Source organism: Stylophora pistillata, chromosome 2, assembly GCF_964205215.1.
Source record: "Stylophora pistillata chromosome 2, jaStyPist1.2, whole genome shotgun sequence".
Taxonomy (NCBI): Eukaryota; Metazoa; Cnidaria; class Anthozoa; order Scleractinia; family Pocilloporidae; genus Stylophora; species Stylophora pistillata.
In genome coordinates, this window is record NC_142520.1 from 28,893,644 (window position 1) to 28,909,196 (window position 15,553).

General features: G+C 38.0%; 1 protein-coding gene across 7 annotated transcripts in view; it reads left to right on the plus strand.

Annotated features, from left to right (window-relative positions):
• The first annotated feature begins 3,143 nt into the window (after positions 1-3,143).
• Positions 3,144-15,553, plus strand: part of LOC148738228 (uncharacterized) — a 33,213-nt gene continuing 20,803 nt past the window's right edge. For 2 of the 7 annotated variants that reach the window (XR_015996983.1, XM_088750150.1), the window contains exons 1-7: positions 6,789-6,955; positions 10,418-10,486; positions 10,814-10,864; positions 11,982-12,050; positions 12,363-12,524; positions 13,120-13,197; positions 15,480-15,547. Coding sequence is in view for 5 of the 7 variants with exons in the window: in XM_088750150.1 (XP_088606276.1) it covers positions 10,816-10,864; positions 11,982-12,050; positions 12,363-12,524; positions 13,120-13,197; positions 15,480-15,547 (426 nt within the window). In the remaining 2 variants the exon portion in view is untranslated. Of the gene's footprint in view, positions 3,311-6,786; positions 6,956-10,417; positions 10,487-10,713; positions 10,865-11,981; positions 12,051-12,362; positions 12,525-13,119; positions 13,221-15,479; positions 15,548-15,553 lie in introns of those variants that run through there. The other 5 variants (XM_088750153.1, XM_088750151.1, XM_088750154.1 and 2 more) reach the window with 5 other exon arrangements.

The following is a 15,553-nucleotide window of genomic DNA, read 5'->3' on the forward strand; positions in this document are numbered from 1 at the left end:
CTCTCTTTCATGACGCACAAACCTAGCTGTGCTCGGTCTGTACTTCATGACATCGAGCAAAATATTTTCTCACCTGACCCTCCCAGTCAGTCAATAAGTACACAGTACTTTAGAGCCTATCTGGTAGGACAATGTAGACAGTCTTCACAAGTAGGTAGACAGGATTCAGCAGTAGAAGGGAGTGTTTAGCAGCATAAGTCAATGATAAGTATTCAGTGAGAATCAAAGTGTGAGAGCTTAAGAGAATAACCAGAATTAAACAGATTAACTAAAATTGGATGCGAATAGAATTGAATGCGTATCAGAGAACCAATATATTTCTTTTAAAGAAGACAGTTCGAGAGTCCTTGCAGCCTTTTGCTGGGCGTGGCGCGGTCCGCAGCTAATTCCCTTCAATTCCAATATACTTAGCAAATTACATTCTAACATGTTTGGTGGAGGACATTTGGTCGCTGAAAATATCATAATGTCGAATAGGGCATGATGAACAGAATAGAGAGAGAGAAGTAACCAAATTATTTCATTTGAGCCTAATATTTCAGTGAATTTTGCCATCTTGATTTCATCTCAGATGCGAAATATGGTTACGCTGCAACATAAGTTAAATGTTTATTAAGCCAAATACAAACCAAATGTGCAAACCAAAGACAACCCTCTGTAATAAGGTAAGAAAATGGATTGGGTTTGTGGAGCCACCAGGTCTGAAGCAGTTCTGGAAAACAACAAGCTGTGTTGTGGTCTGATGATTCAGATTTCTATTAGTTTACTGGCATTGTAAACGATCGGTTTCTGAGCTATCAGAAGATGCATAATGCCTCTGTAAGAGCTACATTCGAAAATTTGTAGAAACAGCTTAAGGTGTTTGGAGACAGTTTTCCGAGACACCTACTGACTATTTTGATATAAGGCCTCGCCGCTGAGAGAATTTAAGCACATAAAATCCAACCGTTTCAAAGTTATGATTCCACCAATTGTTCAGTATTTATGGTAGTTCTCCTTGTTGTCTACCACGCATTTTTTCTTACATTAATTGGGAGAATTCAATGTTAAATCATCTTGTTGCTATTTTCCTTAGTTTATTCTCAGAAAGTTCCTGCTTGATGTTGTATCGATACTGTGGAGAGAAATTACTTGTTAGTCAATCCAGGGATTGCAAGGGTTAATGATGCAATATTAATATTTAGTAGTTGCAGGAGTAATTATCATATACCTCTATACCAGTGATGAAGCAGAAGATATCCCAGCTGTGTGCAAAAGATACAAACAGGCTAACTGTAAGAATGCAAAGTCAATCATAAGAGGAACTCTGGGGCTGGAAGTGTGGAGGTTCCATACTGATACAGACACTGACAACACATCAAGTGGTGAACTGGTTAGAAAAACAGACACGGTTTGATGCTACTCTGGTTTAGGGATTTAATAAGTGTAACTGCAGAATTACAATTAAGCAACTCAGATGATCACCCCTGGTGAAGGCATTAGACAGGAGTGCCAAAACGGTTTTTTTTTAACTTTTAATTTTTTTTTTATAACCTCATATTTATATGTTTCCAGTTTTCTCATGCATTGTCAGAAGGCCTGCTTCAAAGTTAAACCTAGAAAATAATAAAAATAAATGATCCTTTCTTCAATTCAAATGTTCACGTTTGGGACAAAAGACCAATTAATGAATACAGCCCTCGGAATACTTTGGTTCCTTAAATTTTCTTGAGATAGATTTAGGTTTTTATGCAACCCTAACAGAAAAAAATGGTTTCCCATTTTCTGTACATCAATAAGCCTCTCATACAATTATGAATTACGGAGAGCTAATATCAACCATAAGCACCAACTTGTCCGTTATATAACCAGACATTATGTTACCAAAGAGTCCCTCTATCTCTAGGGATCTCAGGGCAACACTACCTGAGGAAAAAATAAACACACAATAAAAATCAAATTGTTTAAACAAATATTGTTCTGTGACAGTGTTCTCCTTTTCAGGTGGGTAACAAGTAACATTAACTGCCTGTAGTATTACCTCAGAAAAGAGTGAGAAATCTTTAAAATTCAACGAGTAAAAAGAAAAGTTTGCTTTACAAGTTTGAATTTCTTTCTTTTTTTTACCTGTCATTGTTAAAATGAGGGAAAACACTGTCCAATACACTTATTATAATATATATAGATAGAAATATGATTTAATTATAATAATAGAGTCAAATTAAATACTGAATATTAAACTTAGGAATTTCCTGACACAAAATCAAGGGCATTCTTTAAACAAAATTTAAATTCTTTAAACAGATGTCATTCCTAACAATTATTATGCGAAGCAAAGATTGCAGTTAAAACCTAAATTGCTTCAATTAACCATCAAGATCACTTTAAGCTGTACATGAAACAAGATGTCAACAATCATCACAAATTTTAAGGCTAAACAGATTTCGAGGCTGAATAAAAACTCAAGGCAATTTATAATTTTTCTTAGTATGTAACATTTGGTACCCTTCTAGAAATATATTTAAGCCCCCACTTATATTAATCTTGCTGTTTGAGATTACCCTACTGCATCAGTCCGTTTTCCAATCTGTAACCTACTCCACATTCAAGCTTAACAACTGGATTATGTGCTTTTCATTTCTAGGCATAGTAGAAATCTCTCCTGATCTAATTATTAATTAGAAAAAGATAATGGATATGATATATTTTGTCTAAGGTCTGTTACAACAGTTGTGTACACCAATATTTCCTTTAAAGACCATTACACATCACTCTTCATTAATTTTAATATCTTTTGAGGTGCTGGTTAAACTGAACACAACCTCTACAAACAGGGCTCAACACTGACGGTAGGCAACTAGCCACAGACTAATAGAAATTCAGTTTTGGTTAGAAGCTTTTAATTTCCACCAGCCAGTTTAGCAAGTAAACAAACTGAAATTGTCGTAGATGTGATTCCTTTCGCCCTCTCGATAATTCAGTGATACAAACCGTTGGTGCAATTACAGATTTTTGCAAGTATACGTAGTTTTTTCTTCTTTGGCAAAATCCTTCCTCGATAGAAATCAAAAGTAGGTGTTTGTCAGCAGCGAATTTAGACCACGTGACCAATCTATGACGCATGAAGCTCAAAAGGTCTAATATCCAGTTTCGTGACCTAAAAGACTTCCGCTTTCAGTTTCTAAAAGTAGGGGGGAACCCCCTAAAACTGTTGTAAAATTTCCCTTTTGACGTTCAAAATGTTCAAACGCCCTTCTGTCTGGGCGAGCATACTTCGATAGCTGCACTTACGGTTGGTAAAGGGAAGTGAAAAGAACTCGGAAACGTCGAGGTAAGGTTTCGGTAGTCGTAGATGTGATTTCGCCCTCTCTATAACTCAGCGATACAAACCGTTGGTGCAATTTATACAAATGTTTGGAATTTTACGTATTATTTTCTTCTTTAGCAAAATCCTTCTTCGATTGAATTCAAAAGTAGGTGAATTTTGTCAGCTTACAGTATCATCGCAGCTATGAACGTTCTTTAGCAGTGTAATATTGCCCAGAATGTTCTATTTCTCGGCGAAGAGACTGTCCGGCAAAATTTGCAGTCGGCGAAGATGTGAAATTGGCTAGCACTGGGTTAGGTTTATTCAGATCTCCCTTGCCACTTTGAATTCAATCGGGCATAGACCTGGTCAATGAGTTTACCGGAAAGAGAATTGAGTTAACATGTTTAGGTATCTATAGAAGATACATGGTCGCTTTACAGAGTAAAGTTATTGTTTATTTTTATGTCGTTACATCCCATATCATCACTGGTAACACTGCAAACCACATGTTCATTTCACTTTTCTCTGCATGAATGGTTGGTTTGATTGTTTGCTCACATTCTGCAGTTTATTGTGGATATAACATCTGTCGCTCATGAATTTTGAAATATCTCGAGCAGGATGGGATAGTTTACTCCAGGCGAAGTTATAAGCTCATCTCCTACCTATGCCTTACACGAAGAGAACACAGATGATATCATGTAACCCATGATGTCCACTGTGTCTGTTCTCTACTTTGTTTACATTTAGTGATTCCCAAACATATTTGTAACTCCTGCATGCTTTTTAGATGACATAGAAGGGAGGACTTTACGAATTTTAAAAGTAAAAAGGTTGCTTTCAAAGACTTGAAAATCAGTCCAAGGTTTAACGAACAAAAAGAAAATGGCTGACCTCGTTGAAATCGCTACGAATCGTTAAAAAACATGCTGAACTGACAAAGAAACAGAAGTCCAAAGTAAAGCTGGGAAAGCTATACTTCGAGTTAAATCTTAACCTTATTTATTCTATTTCAATGCAAATGTTTCCTTTTAAAAGATGTACTTTGGACATCAAAGATGTACTTTGGACTTAAGGCTACTAGCTAGGTCTCTCTGTGGTTTGCAGCTTTGTCAATGGTTATCGCATCAGTCGCCAAGCAGTCAAAGTAGACCGACACAAAACAGGTCTTTGTATCCGTGACGTAGTTTCGATGACTAAAATGTTCAGATGAGGCTTAATGACTTATTAAAGAACTCCTTGAATTGGACTTACGGTATTTCCTGAGAGCACGGCATACAATTTGATGTCTAGAATTCCACCGGCTGTTATCGATTTTAGGAATTAGGGGAACCAATACTTTCTGTGATTCAGCTTTCTTTAGTACAGTCTGTATATTCATTTTGTACAATTTTGCTTCTTGTATGTAACCTTGCCCATTTTATTAGGAATTACAAACAGCATTTTGATCAGTTATCAATAGGAGAGATAAAGTTAACTCCAATGATCAGTCATCCTCGGAGACCTAGCGGCTGAGTCGATTTCAAGTTCGGGCATGAAGAGCCCCTGGGGACATTGTCTTACAAGACTAGTTCCAAACGGTCGCAGTTGTTCTGCCATCTGATTGGTGCCAGAAAATCTTTGTGTTTTTCTGCCCAATCAGAGTGAAGTGTGCTTTAGAGTCCTTTCGTGTGTTTTAACACGGACATATACTAGTAGCTCAGTTGCTCGCTATGTTTGTTTGGACCGTACGACGGAGATTTGCTTGAGGTGAAAAGTTTCAGTCTCAGCACACAATGTAAGAGAAATCGATCAAGTCCGCGAAAATCTTACCGGAAATTATACTGAATACTTTCGCAGGTATCACTAGAGAACGTGTTTTAAAGTTTGCGAGGTTTGCATACAACACGATGGTTGCAGTCATTGATATGTCGCTTTAAACGTTAAACGAGATTGGTAAATATCTACCACTAACCACCTCCACTTCGGTGAATAGTTGTTAATTAGTCTCAAAGGGTAGCGGAAGTTTTTCAACTACATTTTCCATAAAGTTCACTTTAGCAAAGTAAAATTAGGTTAAATAAAAGACTTCGACTTAAACAAACACCGTTCTGGCCGTGTTAATTTGAAACGTAAAAGAGCTTTTTGGCTCCTCGGTATTCTGATGATCGCCCCTAATTCGATTCTTCCTCCCCCCCTTCTCCCCCCCCCCCCCCCGCTTATACTCTGTTAGCTTAGCGACCACTGATCCCCACCCGTTCCCCCCAAAAGTCTCCGGACCCATCCCCCTCACCGATCAATTATTGATTGGTTCCAAAGGCGTGGCGAATCAAAGATAGCAAGATTACATAATAGTGACGTCAACATTTCTGTTCTGGTCCTCATTTCACCTTTAAGCATTCAACTTGGTTTTTGAAACGTTGAAACTCGAGAAATCTGTCAATTTGCTTTTAAGCTTAGTTATTACACACAACTTGCCCATTTTTTTGTAAATTAATAACAGCTTTGCTCAGTCAAAGGGCAGCATCAGCCAGTTCAACTGTGAATAATATAAAAACGCCGGCACGTAAGGGTCCGTGTAGGAAACTTCATCAAATCTGATATCGATAAAAAAAAAAAAGCATAAAGCAAGTGTGAAACTTCTTTTCACATTGTTTATATGAGAGGGAAAATGATAATAACCTTACTACGGCATGCACGCAACCATTAGGTCGCTTTAAAGTAACATTGACCTACAGGAGGTAACACTTTCGATTTCTTTTACGAAGACGTCACGTGTACGGCCTGATTGTACCGGAAGCTGAGAAATGTAAGGTATTGTGGCGAAAATGAATTTTGTTCCTACACGGTCTGCGTTACATTCATATACTTTGTGTAATCCGATGGAGTTCGACTTACTCATTTCCAAGGGTAAATTTCAGTAATCTTGCGATATCGGAAAAATCAATCGCGTATTTGTTATATTCGGCGTTTTATCATAAACATCTGCACGTAAAGGGGGTGAGAAACCGCAATCGGATTTTGTTATCTTTTAGTTTAAGAAACATGTAACAGACTAAGCTAAACGTTGGTTGCAGCTAGTTCCTTTTTCTGTCAAGCCCTAGCATAAGAGGTTCTTCACAGTGTGTTTTATTGCAAAAATTTGTAATTATCCAGCTCGAATAACGTTAAGCGTTTCGTGACAAAATGATTTCCGCTTTCAGTCTCTAATAGTAGGGGGGACCCCCTAACACTGTCGGGAAGTTTCCTTTTCGACGTTTCAAAGGTTAAAACGTCCTTCTTTCCAGGCAAGTATACTTCGATAGCTGCACTGGGATATATCCAAAGTCTTGCACTTACGGTTGGTGAAATGACCGCGGCGGAAAAAACTTAAACCACTTTTCGCAATGTTTCTATTTGAGGTAAAAGAGCAGTAAGCAGTTCAACGGAATATTTATGTAATAATTATCGGCCTGAAATAACATTACATGACTAAAGGATTTCCGCTTCCAGTTTCTCAAAAGTAGGGGAACCCCCTCACCTGAGAGGTCAAACCTTGCGTGCATCTGAGCATTTCGATAGTTGCAGTTGGATATTTCCATAGTCTTTCAAACGGAACTTTTGCTGTGGGTTTATTGTGTCAGATTTTCTCTTTTGACTTGTTGTTAACGCTGGTAACGAAAAGTGAAAGGACTCGGAAGAGCTGAGGCAAGATTTTGGTTGTGATTCTTAAAATAATTTCGCCTTCCCGATAACTCAGCGCCACAAACGTAGGTTCAGATAAGCAAATTATTTCGATAGCTGTAGTTAGATGTTTCCAAGATCCTCTATATAGGACTGATGGACGAAACTTAAAAAGAAACGCCGTGGGTGAGATTTTGGCTGTTGTAGGACGAGTAGATTTGATTAGTTTGTCACTCCCGTCAACTCAGTGACATATACATAGTTGCAATTACAGATACTCGCAAATTCATAACATTACGTCGATTGATAAAACCCTTCTATGAACGAATCTATGAATTGTGGCGTTAAGTCAGCTAACGATGAAGGGTGGGCCACTGGAAAGAAAAAAATGTTTTATTGGAAAGAATATTGTACGCTAAAGAGTTGGGAACGTAGATCGCATTCGACAACGGTATCATGGTCAGGATAAGTTTTAATTTATGCAGGGTCAAGTTAATCACAATCGTCTTTAGAGCGAAGAAAATTGCAAATGAAAAACAAATTTAGTTGTGTCTTTTGCCATCAGTCCTAACACATCAAACCTTGTGTTCATTGCACATATACTTTGCATAACACTAGAATAAACAGGAATATAGGCAAGACAAAATTACTTTTTCGGGTTCCTGACCATTTACTCTTGCAGATAAAAACAGAAATTAGCGCGACTAGAAGTTGAAGAAATATTGCTTGGACACTTAACTTCTCAAGTTTAGAATCTACAAGTAAAGCTGGAAAAGCTATTCATTGAGTTCAATCTCAAACATTTATGCTCTGTCAATGCAAATGTTTTCTTTTTAAAATATTATGTTGTGTAAAGCAAAGATGTGCTTGTAGTGTAGTTTGCAGTTTTGTCAATGGTTATCTTACGCATCAGTCGCTAAGCAGCCAAAGTGGACCGACACAGAAAAGGTTTTTGTATCCATAACGTAGTTTTGATGACGAAAATGTTCAGATGAGGCCTAATGACTTATCATGAAACAACTCCTTGCATTGAACTAATTTCTTGAGAGCACGGCATACACTTGGGCGTTATTGATTTTAGGAATTAGAGGAACCGAACACCTTCTGACATTCACCTTTCTTTATTAAACTGTGAAACATTTGCTGTCTGTAAATTCATTTTGTACAGTTTTTCTTCTTGTAACCTTGCCCATTTGTTTAGGAATTATAAACACCTTTTTGATCACTTACTAACTCCAGATGGCAGCATCAGTCTGTAACTGTCAATCATGAACCAGCGCCTACTTGTAAACCAAATATGAATGAAATGGCCCATGCAGAAACGTAAAGCTCTTTTCACAATGTTTCTATTTGAAGTAAAATTGTAGTAAGCAGTTCATGGGGGAATATTTACCTAACAATTATCCGGCTGGAAGAACGTCACATGACGAAAGGATTTCCGCTTTTAGTTTCTAAATGTAGGGGAACCCCCTTACTTGAGAGGTCAAACCTCGTGTGCGTCTGAGCGAGTTCATTTCGATAGCTGCAGTTGAATACTTCCATGGTCCTGCAAAACGGAAGTTTTGGTGTGTGTTTATTGTAATGTATTATTCGGAAAAGAGTCGAGGACGTTGATCGCATTGAACAACTGTAATTCGGTAAGAATATATTTTAATTTATGCAGGGTCAAGTTAATCGCAATCGTCTATAGAGCGTGAGAAACCGCACATGAATAACAAATTTTGTTTAGTTCAGATCAAACCTTGAGTTCATTGCACCCTTAGGGCAGAGTTCAAACAACACTGCCAACTAAACCAAGTTAAAAAGTTTCCCTTTCCAGTCTCGCAAAAATGACAGTAGTAGTAGTACCTTTCTTCAAAATCGGTAAAAACTCTTCAGTAAAAACAAAAGCGTCCCAGTCTATCTATTTACAATATTGCCTTGGTTAAAACTATTAACCATTCGAGCGAGGCCTTTTGACGAAACAAGGAACTGTTTTTACATTTTATTTAATAAGCAATAAGCTTACAAAAGAAAATTTTCAAAAATTTCTGATTTTTGTGAAGGAATGCGTGACGTTATGAGTTCTGGTCTCAGTTTCTAATGGAGGGGAACCCCCTTTTTCTCACTTTGGGGTAAATTTTCCTGTTACGCTTGAGATGTTCAAACTTCCAGAGCGTTTGAGAAAGCACACTGTAGTGCTTGTAAATGGATCCTTTCAAGCGAGGTTACATGTCATATTCCCTTCTGTTAGGCTGTTATAGGAACACTTTTAAGTAACACATGGTTCAATACAAGGCGAGGATCTGGTTGTAAGGGAGGTGTTTATGGCCTTCGAACTCAGCTGATCTGTATACGTTGTTACAAATACCGCCACGAATCTATCGTTAAGTAATTCCAGTAACATGTCTTAAAATTTACCTAAGTTTTTGTCAGCAGTTTTTTTTAGGTATATATTCCTTTGCATTCTATATTCCGGCTTTGAGCCTTGCTAAGAAGATTTTTATAATGAACAGGTGACGTCGCCAGGTCTCCTTTAGGGTCTTATGAGCGAGGAGAGCCCCCAAGCCCCGAAGAATTTCGCTTTTACACTTGGGAGGTGAAAAATTCCGATGCGCCACTCTACCTACACTTTTATAGCTGTGGCACAATGCAGAGGAGAGAAGTTAAACACTATTTCTTTTCAATTTCAGCGCAACTCGATCTCGATCTTTTTTCGATAGACCGTTGATACACGGGATGGCGCTACACGTCCCATAAAATCCTCTGCGCGAAAGCGGCTAACAAGTGAACCTTTCCTATTAAGAATTTTTAAGAAAGGGAATCTTGGGGTCTTTTTCCTTTTCTGGTTGAAAATCAATCTGTCGTGCCCAGGTTAGAGCTTAAACTCAAAAGTTAATTTGACGAAGTCTTAGTACAATTGAAAGTATTTGTGAAACGTTCCCCACAATTAAAAATTATTGGTGCACGTGCGTTGTCCAGGGGAACCATAAAATCAGTTACTTTATTGAGAATATAAGAAAATCATATGTGTGCACTGCAGTTTTAAGAACTGTATATGGAAGTGATCCTCGCAGTAGTGAACGCTACTTAGCAGCAACAAAAATAGGGCCTGAAAATACAGGCCTGCACGGGATTTGAACCCGTGACTTCTCTGATACCAATGCAGTGCTCTACCAACTGAGCTAACAAGCCAACTGGAATTTGGTCGTTATGTTGGCTCCTATGAAACTCGTGAAGTGATGAGTCAATAACTGAGAATATATGAAACTCATATATGTGCACTGCGGTTTTCAGAAATGTATATGAAAGCAATCCTCGCAGTTAGGAATATTGGAATCTTTCACGAGCCGTACAGGCCTGATTCTTCTTTTCAGGAAAATGTTTTGGTATCTCAAACATGATTGAATCTTGTGCTGTTATAAATCATATTTGTCAACCGTTGGTCAGATTGTGGCTGATTGGTGTTGCTGTTAAGCACTAAAATAGCGTGTGCCTTTTCTATAGGTTGACAAGTCATGTAACTCTTCTAGCGCTAAGTCGCCAAGTTGGTTCTGTTTACGCTCAGTAAGAGAGGTAAGTTGTGGCTCATACTCCATGTTACCAGGTTAGATAAATGACAATAGTCTTAATTCCCCAAATGCACTCCTTGATTTTTCTTTCTCTGGGAATCTCATTTTCCATGAAAGCCTTGAAGTTTCTTTGAGAAACTATTATGGCATCCTCAGCTGTCTTATTTGTTAATTAAGATATACTCTCTGAAACTAATCAGATATAGATATTAAAATTTGGATTCTTTTTAGGATAGCCCCAGGTTATTCTTGGTATCAGCGTAGTAGATCCAACTGAGGAGGATCGAGCCAAAAGTTGATAATACAAAGTTAAAATTTGGTTCTTTTGCAGCAATGGCGGAAGGTCGTCATGTGAACATTAATGATGGGAAATCTACAGACGGTAAGAGAGAAAACAGATTGCAATTCATTGTTTTTTTTTTTTAAAGTTTCCCAAAATTATCATTTCCAGATTGTAGCTTGAGATAAACAGTGTTGGACGGTTTCGCTGAAGCATGATGAAAAATGAAAGTAGAATCACTTGGGAAATACTCATTGAATTTCTTGTAAAGGTTTTAACAGGAACGTAATGCTTTGTTTCTACTCACAGAGAATTGTAAGGTCAGATCTGGTGACTTGAAAATAAATTTAGCAGATGATATTCAGGCAGCTACGGAAGCTAGACTTATTTGTATGATTAATTGCCTTGTTACAGTGTCGAGTTCTCAAACCGAAAGCAAATTTATTTCCACGCCAAGCCAAATTTGAAGTAGTGAGAGAATACTTTAGAAGTAGTAACCAACTGCTGATAACTTCTAAGGAGGTTTGTTTTTGGGAGTGTGCGGAAGATTGAATTCAATCCCTTTCAGCTTATAAAGAGTGCTGTTTATCCTCTTCTTGCCCTCGGGCACATAAAGTTATGCACAAGGGACCACCAATGCGAACTTTTTTCGCTCTTTTCCTCAGTGCCTCTCACCAAGTTATTGCCACCGTCTGCATCTCCTTTTCTATATCCCCCCCCCCTAGTTCTCTTGTTTTTCGTTTCACTCCCGTCTTGATTGGAGTCCAGTATATTTTGTTGAAAAGATCGATTTGAATATGGGATGTCTGTTTAATAAAATAGCTAGTCGGTTCCGTGGCACAAGACTGGAAATCAATATTATTCAGCGTACCTTTTAAACAAATACTATTTCTACGCAAACTACATTTTAGTTATATCATCGATGAAAAAAGATGTGTGAAACAGTTAATATAGAGTTTGACCACTTTTCCACTGAACACCTGGATTTACGTTGGTTTAAATCCTCTTGCCAATGCTATTCAATGTTGGAAAAACGTTCCATCGTATTTGGTGTGCCATCGAATCAAAATGGCAAAGTTGGTTTTGAAACTGTTGGTTGAAACAAAGTTCACCTTAACCTTGTTCCAAAACGTGGCACCACAAGAGCCTATAGATATTTAGCTAAGATATTATGGCTAAAATATATGATAACCTCGATATTTGACTGAATATTTCTCAGAAGCAATAGACGTTCAGGCTGAGTTACCGTCAGACAGTACATCACAATTTGATGATGCTAATTTAAAAGGTAAGAATGATAAACAGAATATATACAACATACCCAGTATGGTGCCCAAACAGCCAAATTAATTAGAATTCCACATCCTCATCACCCTCATTATCAAAGGGAGATGCTAAGGGACATGGACAGACTAACGATCATTTAACAGGAAAGGCGTAGAACACTTTGTTTGTCAAAAACACAACTTTAACTTTTGAAAACTAGGTCAAACTACAACTCTCCAAACTACATTAATGAACTGTATATCTCGAAAAGATAGCTTTTGCATCCCTCTTGAACTATGATGTGTATTATAGATGTTTGCTGCTTTTCTGTTAGCGATAGCAGAGGTGTACTTGAAGGAAGGTGATAACGAGTACAGCAAAGGAGAGGCCGACAACGCGGTACACTTCTATACGGAGGGACTGCAAGTGAATTGCAAAGACATCAAAGTCAACGCTGTGCTCTATAGCAACAGGGCAGCAGCTCATTTGCTTTTGGGTAAGAATTGATCATTCGTTCCTAGTATACCAGACCTGCATTCACAAGGATTCAATACAATAGGTTACAGTTCCGGTTGTGTGCGTGAAGGAACGCGTTTGTTTCTTTGCGAGTCGAATTACGCAGCCTCAATAAAGGTAACATGATGGGAAACCTAACCAATTTAGGGAGTAGTGCCAGAGGAAGTATAAGTCAGACAGGTCCGATGGATGTGATTGGGAGGTAAGTTTAGTAAAGTACTGACTTACACAAGTCCATTGCATGGCCCTGTCACCAGCTTCACGCTTACTGGCCGTACTGCCCCAATCAATTAGTATACCGCTGGACTAACAGATAGTGTGTCGTATACCCGTTATAACCAATGGTAGGAGGTGAGCCTTTAACTATTGGATCAAAACAAACGGCCAACATGATATACGTAGGCAAACTGTTCGGAACTCGCATCACATCCTCCCGTAAGATAAAGTCAGGTAATAAAAATTTATCGCCGACTTGGCAAGCTTGGTGTGTCCAATGAGCGATGTGGAAATGATTATGCCCGTTCCAAAGGATAGAGGATTGTACTTAACGTACTCACTCGAGAATATTTTCTTAGGTAATTATCAAGAAGCATTGGATGATGCAACAGTTTCCGTTCAGTTGGAACCAACTTTTATTAAAGCCATAGAAACCGGTAAGTTCTTTGCATTTCCTAAGGTATTCAGAAGTTTTTTTCGTTTTTATTATCTATTACTTATGACTGTGGGGTTGTACTACAAGCCAAGTGACCATGCAGGCAAAAAGTTAGTGCTAAGAGTCAACATTGTCTTATTAAACCGTTAAACAATCCAATTGTATTGGTTTCAATTTCAACTTTAATTGTGATGGACCCCTTTGAGTCTATAGGTAATCACATGATTACGAGAAAAATTTGGGATAAATCTGCGCGAGTAAATTTTTCAAAGGCTAACAAAGCCCGTAGGGCGCGTGGAGTTTGTAGTCTTCAAAAAATTCACGAGTGCTGGTTAATCACAAACGGTTTATATGGAAACATGATGCCAACAATCACTGTGCTGAACATCATCGAGTTACGAGCCACACTATAAGCTGGGACTCTGGGCGGTGCTTAACCTACCGCACTAACCACTTTCAACGTCTGACTTTGGAAAGCTGGTTTACTAACTTAGCACAGACTCCCCGCAACAGGTATCAGCTACTACTGACACCATACAAACAAGTCATTCACGAAATTAGCATTACAAACGAACTGAACAGAACTACCTAGCTTTACCGACGGATCGAAACAGACCAATCAGGACCGACTTAGGCAACTTGAGTCTTACAGCCAAGAACATCACGGCAAAACTGAGCATTCATTGAACACGAACTGGACCAAGTACATTCTACTAACAAGAAATTTTCACTTGACTCTGATGATAACTTCCGCACAGGTTGTTGAAACGTCAGTCACCACCACCGACAAGTCCTTCTCAGGACGATCGCACTATACTTTCACTGAAATTCCAACGTGACCCAATTTTTACCCAATATTTCCCGCTGTTATATAAAGTTTTTTCCTTTTCCGAGTATCGTATTAGTTCTACATTCGCACTCGATACACAGTTGAGTTCTCTCCATTTGGGATCTCTGGCTTATAGTCACTTGCGATCTATGTATTCAGTACTTGCTGTGACACTACGAAAGACGATAGACATCTCAAATAATTTCCATGTCGCCGACGTGTGTTTTAACTACGAAAAAAACAAAAGTTTTCTTTGCAGAAATATCTAAATAGGTGTGATCTGCACATTATAGAAACTATGAGCAAAAATTTCTCGTCTTGGAAGAGGGAGCATAACCATTTTATCGTTTGAAAATGGTGAAATGCGACATACGATACCCTGAGTTTAAGGCGTTTTTAGTGTCAAAATTCAAAACCTCGTGTCAGACTTGCTATTTTTTATTCAAACTTCTTGTTTGACAATTCAGATACGCTATTTGTTTACTGAAACATCCATTGTTTCAATTCAAAGCAATATTTCTTCGATTCAGTAATGCTGTTTTTGGGGTGACCCTATTCGATGAAATGAGGGAATGGGCATCTTCTGAACGTCTGATATCCTAAAATATGGAATGACGGAATATCCTATAAAAATGCAATGACAGAATATCCTAAAACGCGGAATGCCCTGTTTTATAAAACAAAGTCTCGCTAAAATGGAATTGCAATGAAATAAGTAACAGGCAAAATCAAAAGAATTGTGGTTTAATAATTATTGGAGTCCAGAAGATAGAGAAACCGTGAGGTTTTTGAGCAAGTCCCTTGAAATTATAATTACCATTTGTATCATTGTTATTCCTTTTTATATGATTATTTGTTACCATTTGATTATTGTTTCAATGTCAATTAGTCACTACATTCTTAAATTGGCTTTCTCATTTGGAACAGGGTACTTGTGGGATGCAAAAGGTGTTCTGTTTTGCATGTGAACCACATTACCTTCTATCACTATTATACAATCTCCATTTCTGTTTCTATTTCTATTTCTATAAAAATATGTTGTATCAGTAGCCACATGCAGTCTCAGACTGCCTAGTTTTCACTCAATATCGACGTTCTCTACTGTTTGGGTTTGACTGACGTGTTGTCGGCCATTGAGCATGCTGAAAGTTTTAACCGTAAATATTAATCAAGAAATCCTTATAGTCAGGTGTGTTTTAACGTTCAAGTTGTAAGTACTGATAGTGTCATCAAAAGACTAGTCCGGTCTTTGTTACATTTCTTTACCGGCGTGTATTTCCTACTCGGTCTGGAGTCTTAATTTTATTTTGACCACTTTCATAATTAGAGAGTACCGTAGTTGACTATAAAAGTACAACTTATGAGTGTTTTTTAGTATATGCAATGGGTAGAATAATAATCATTAATTATTAACTACAATTATAATTGTAAATATCCAATTTCCTCTTTTTAAGGGGCCAGTGCATGTGTCCAGCTTCACTTCTATCAAGAAGCCATCGACTGGTGCCAGAAAGGATTGACAGTATCC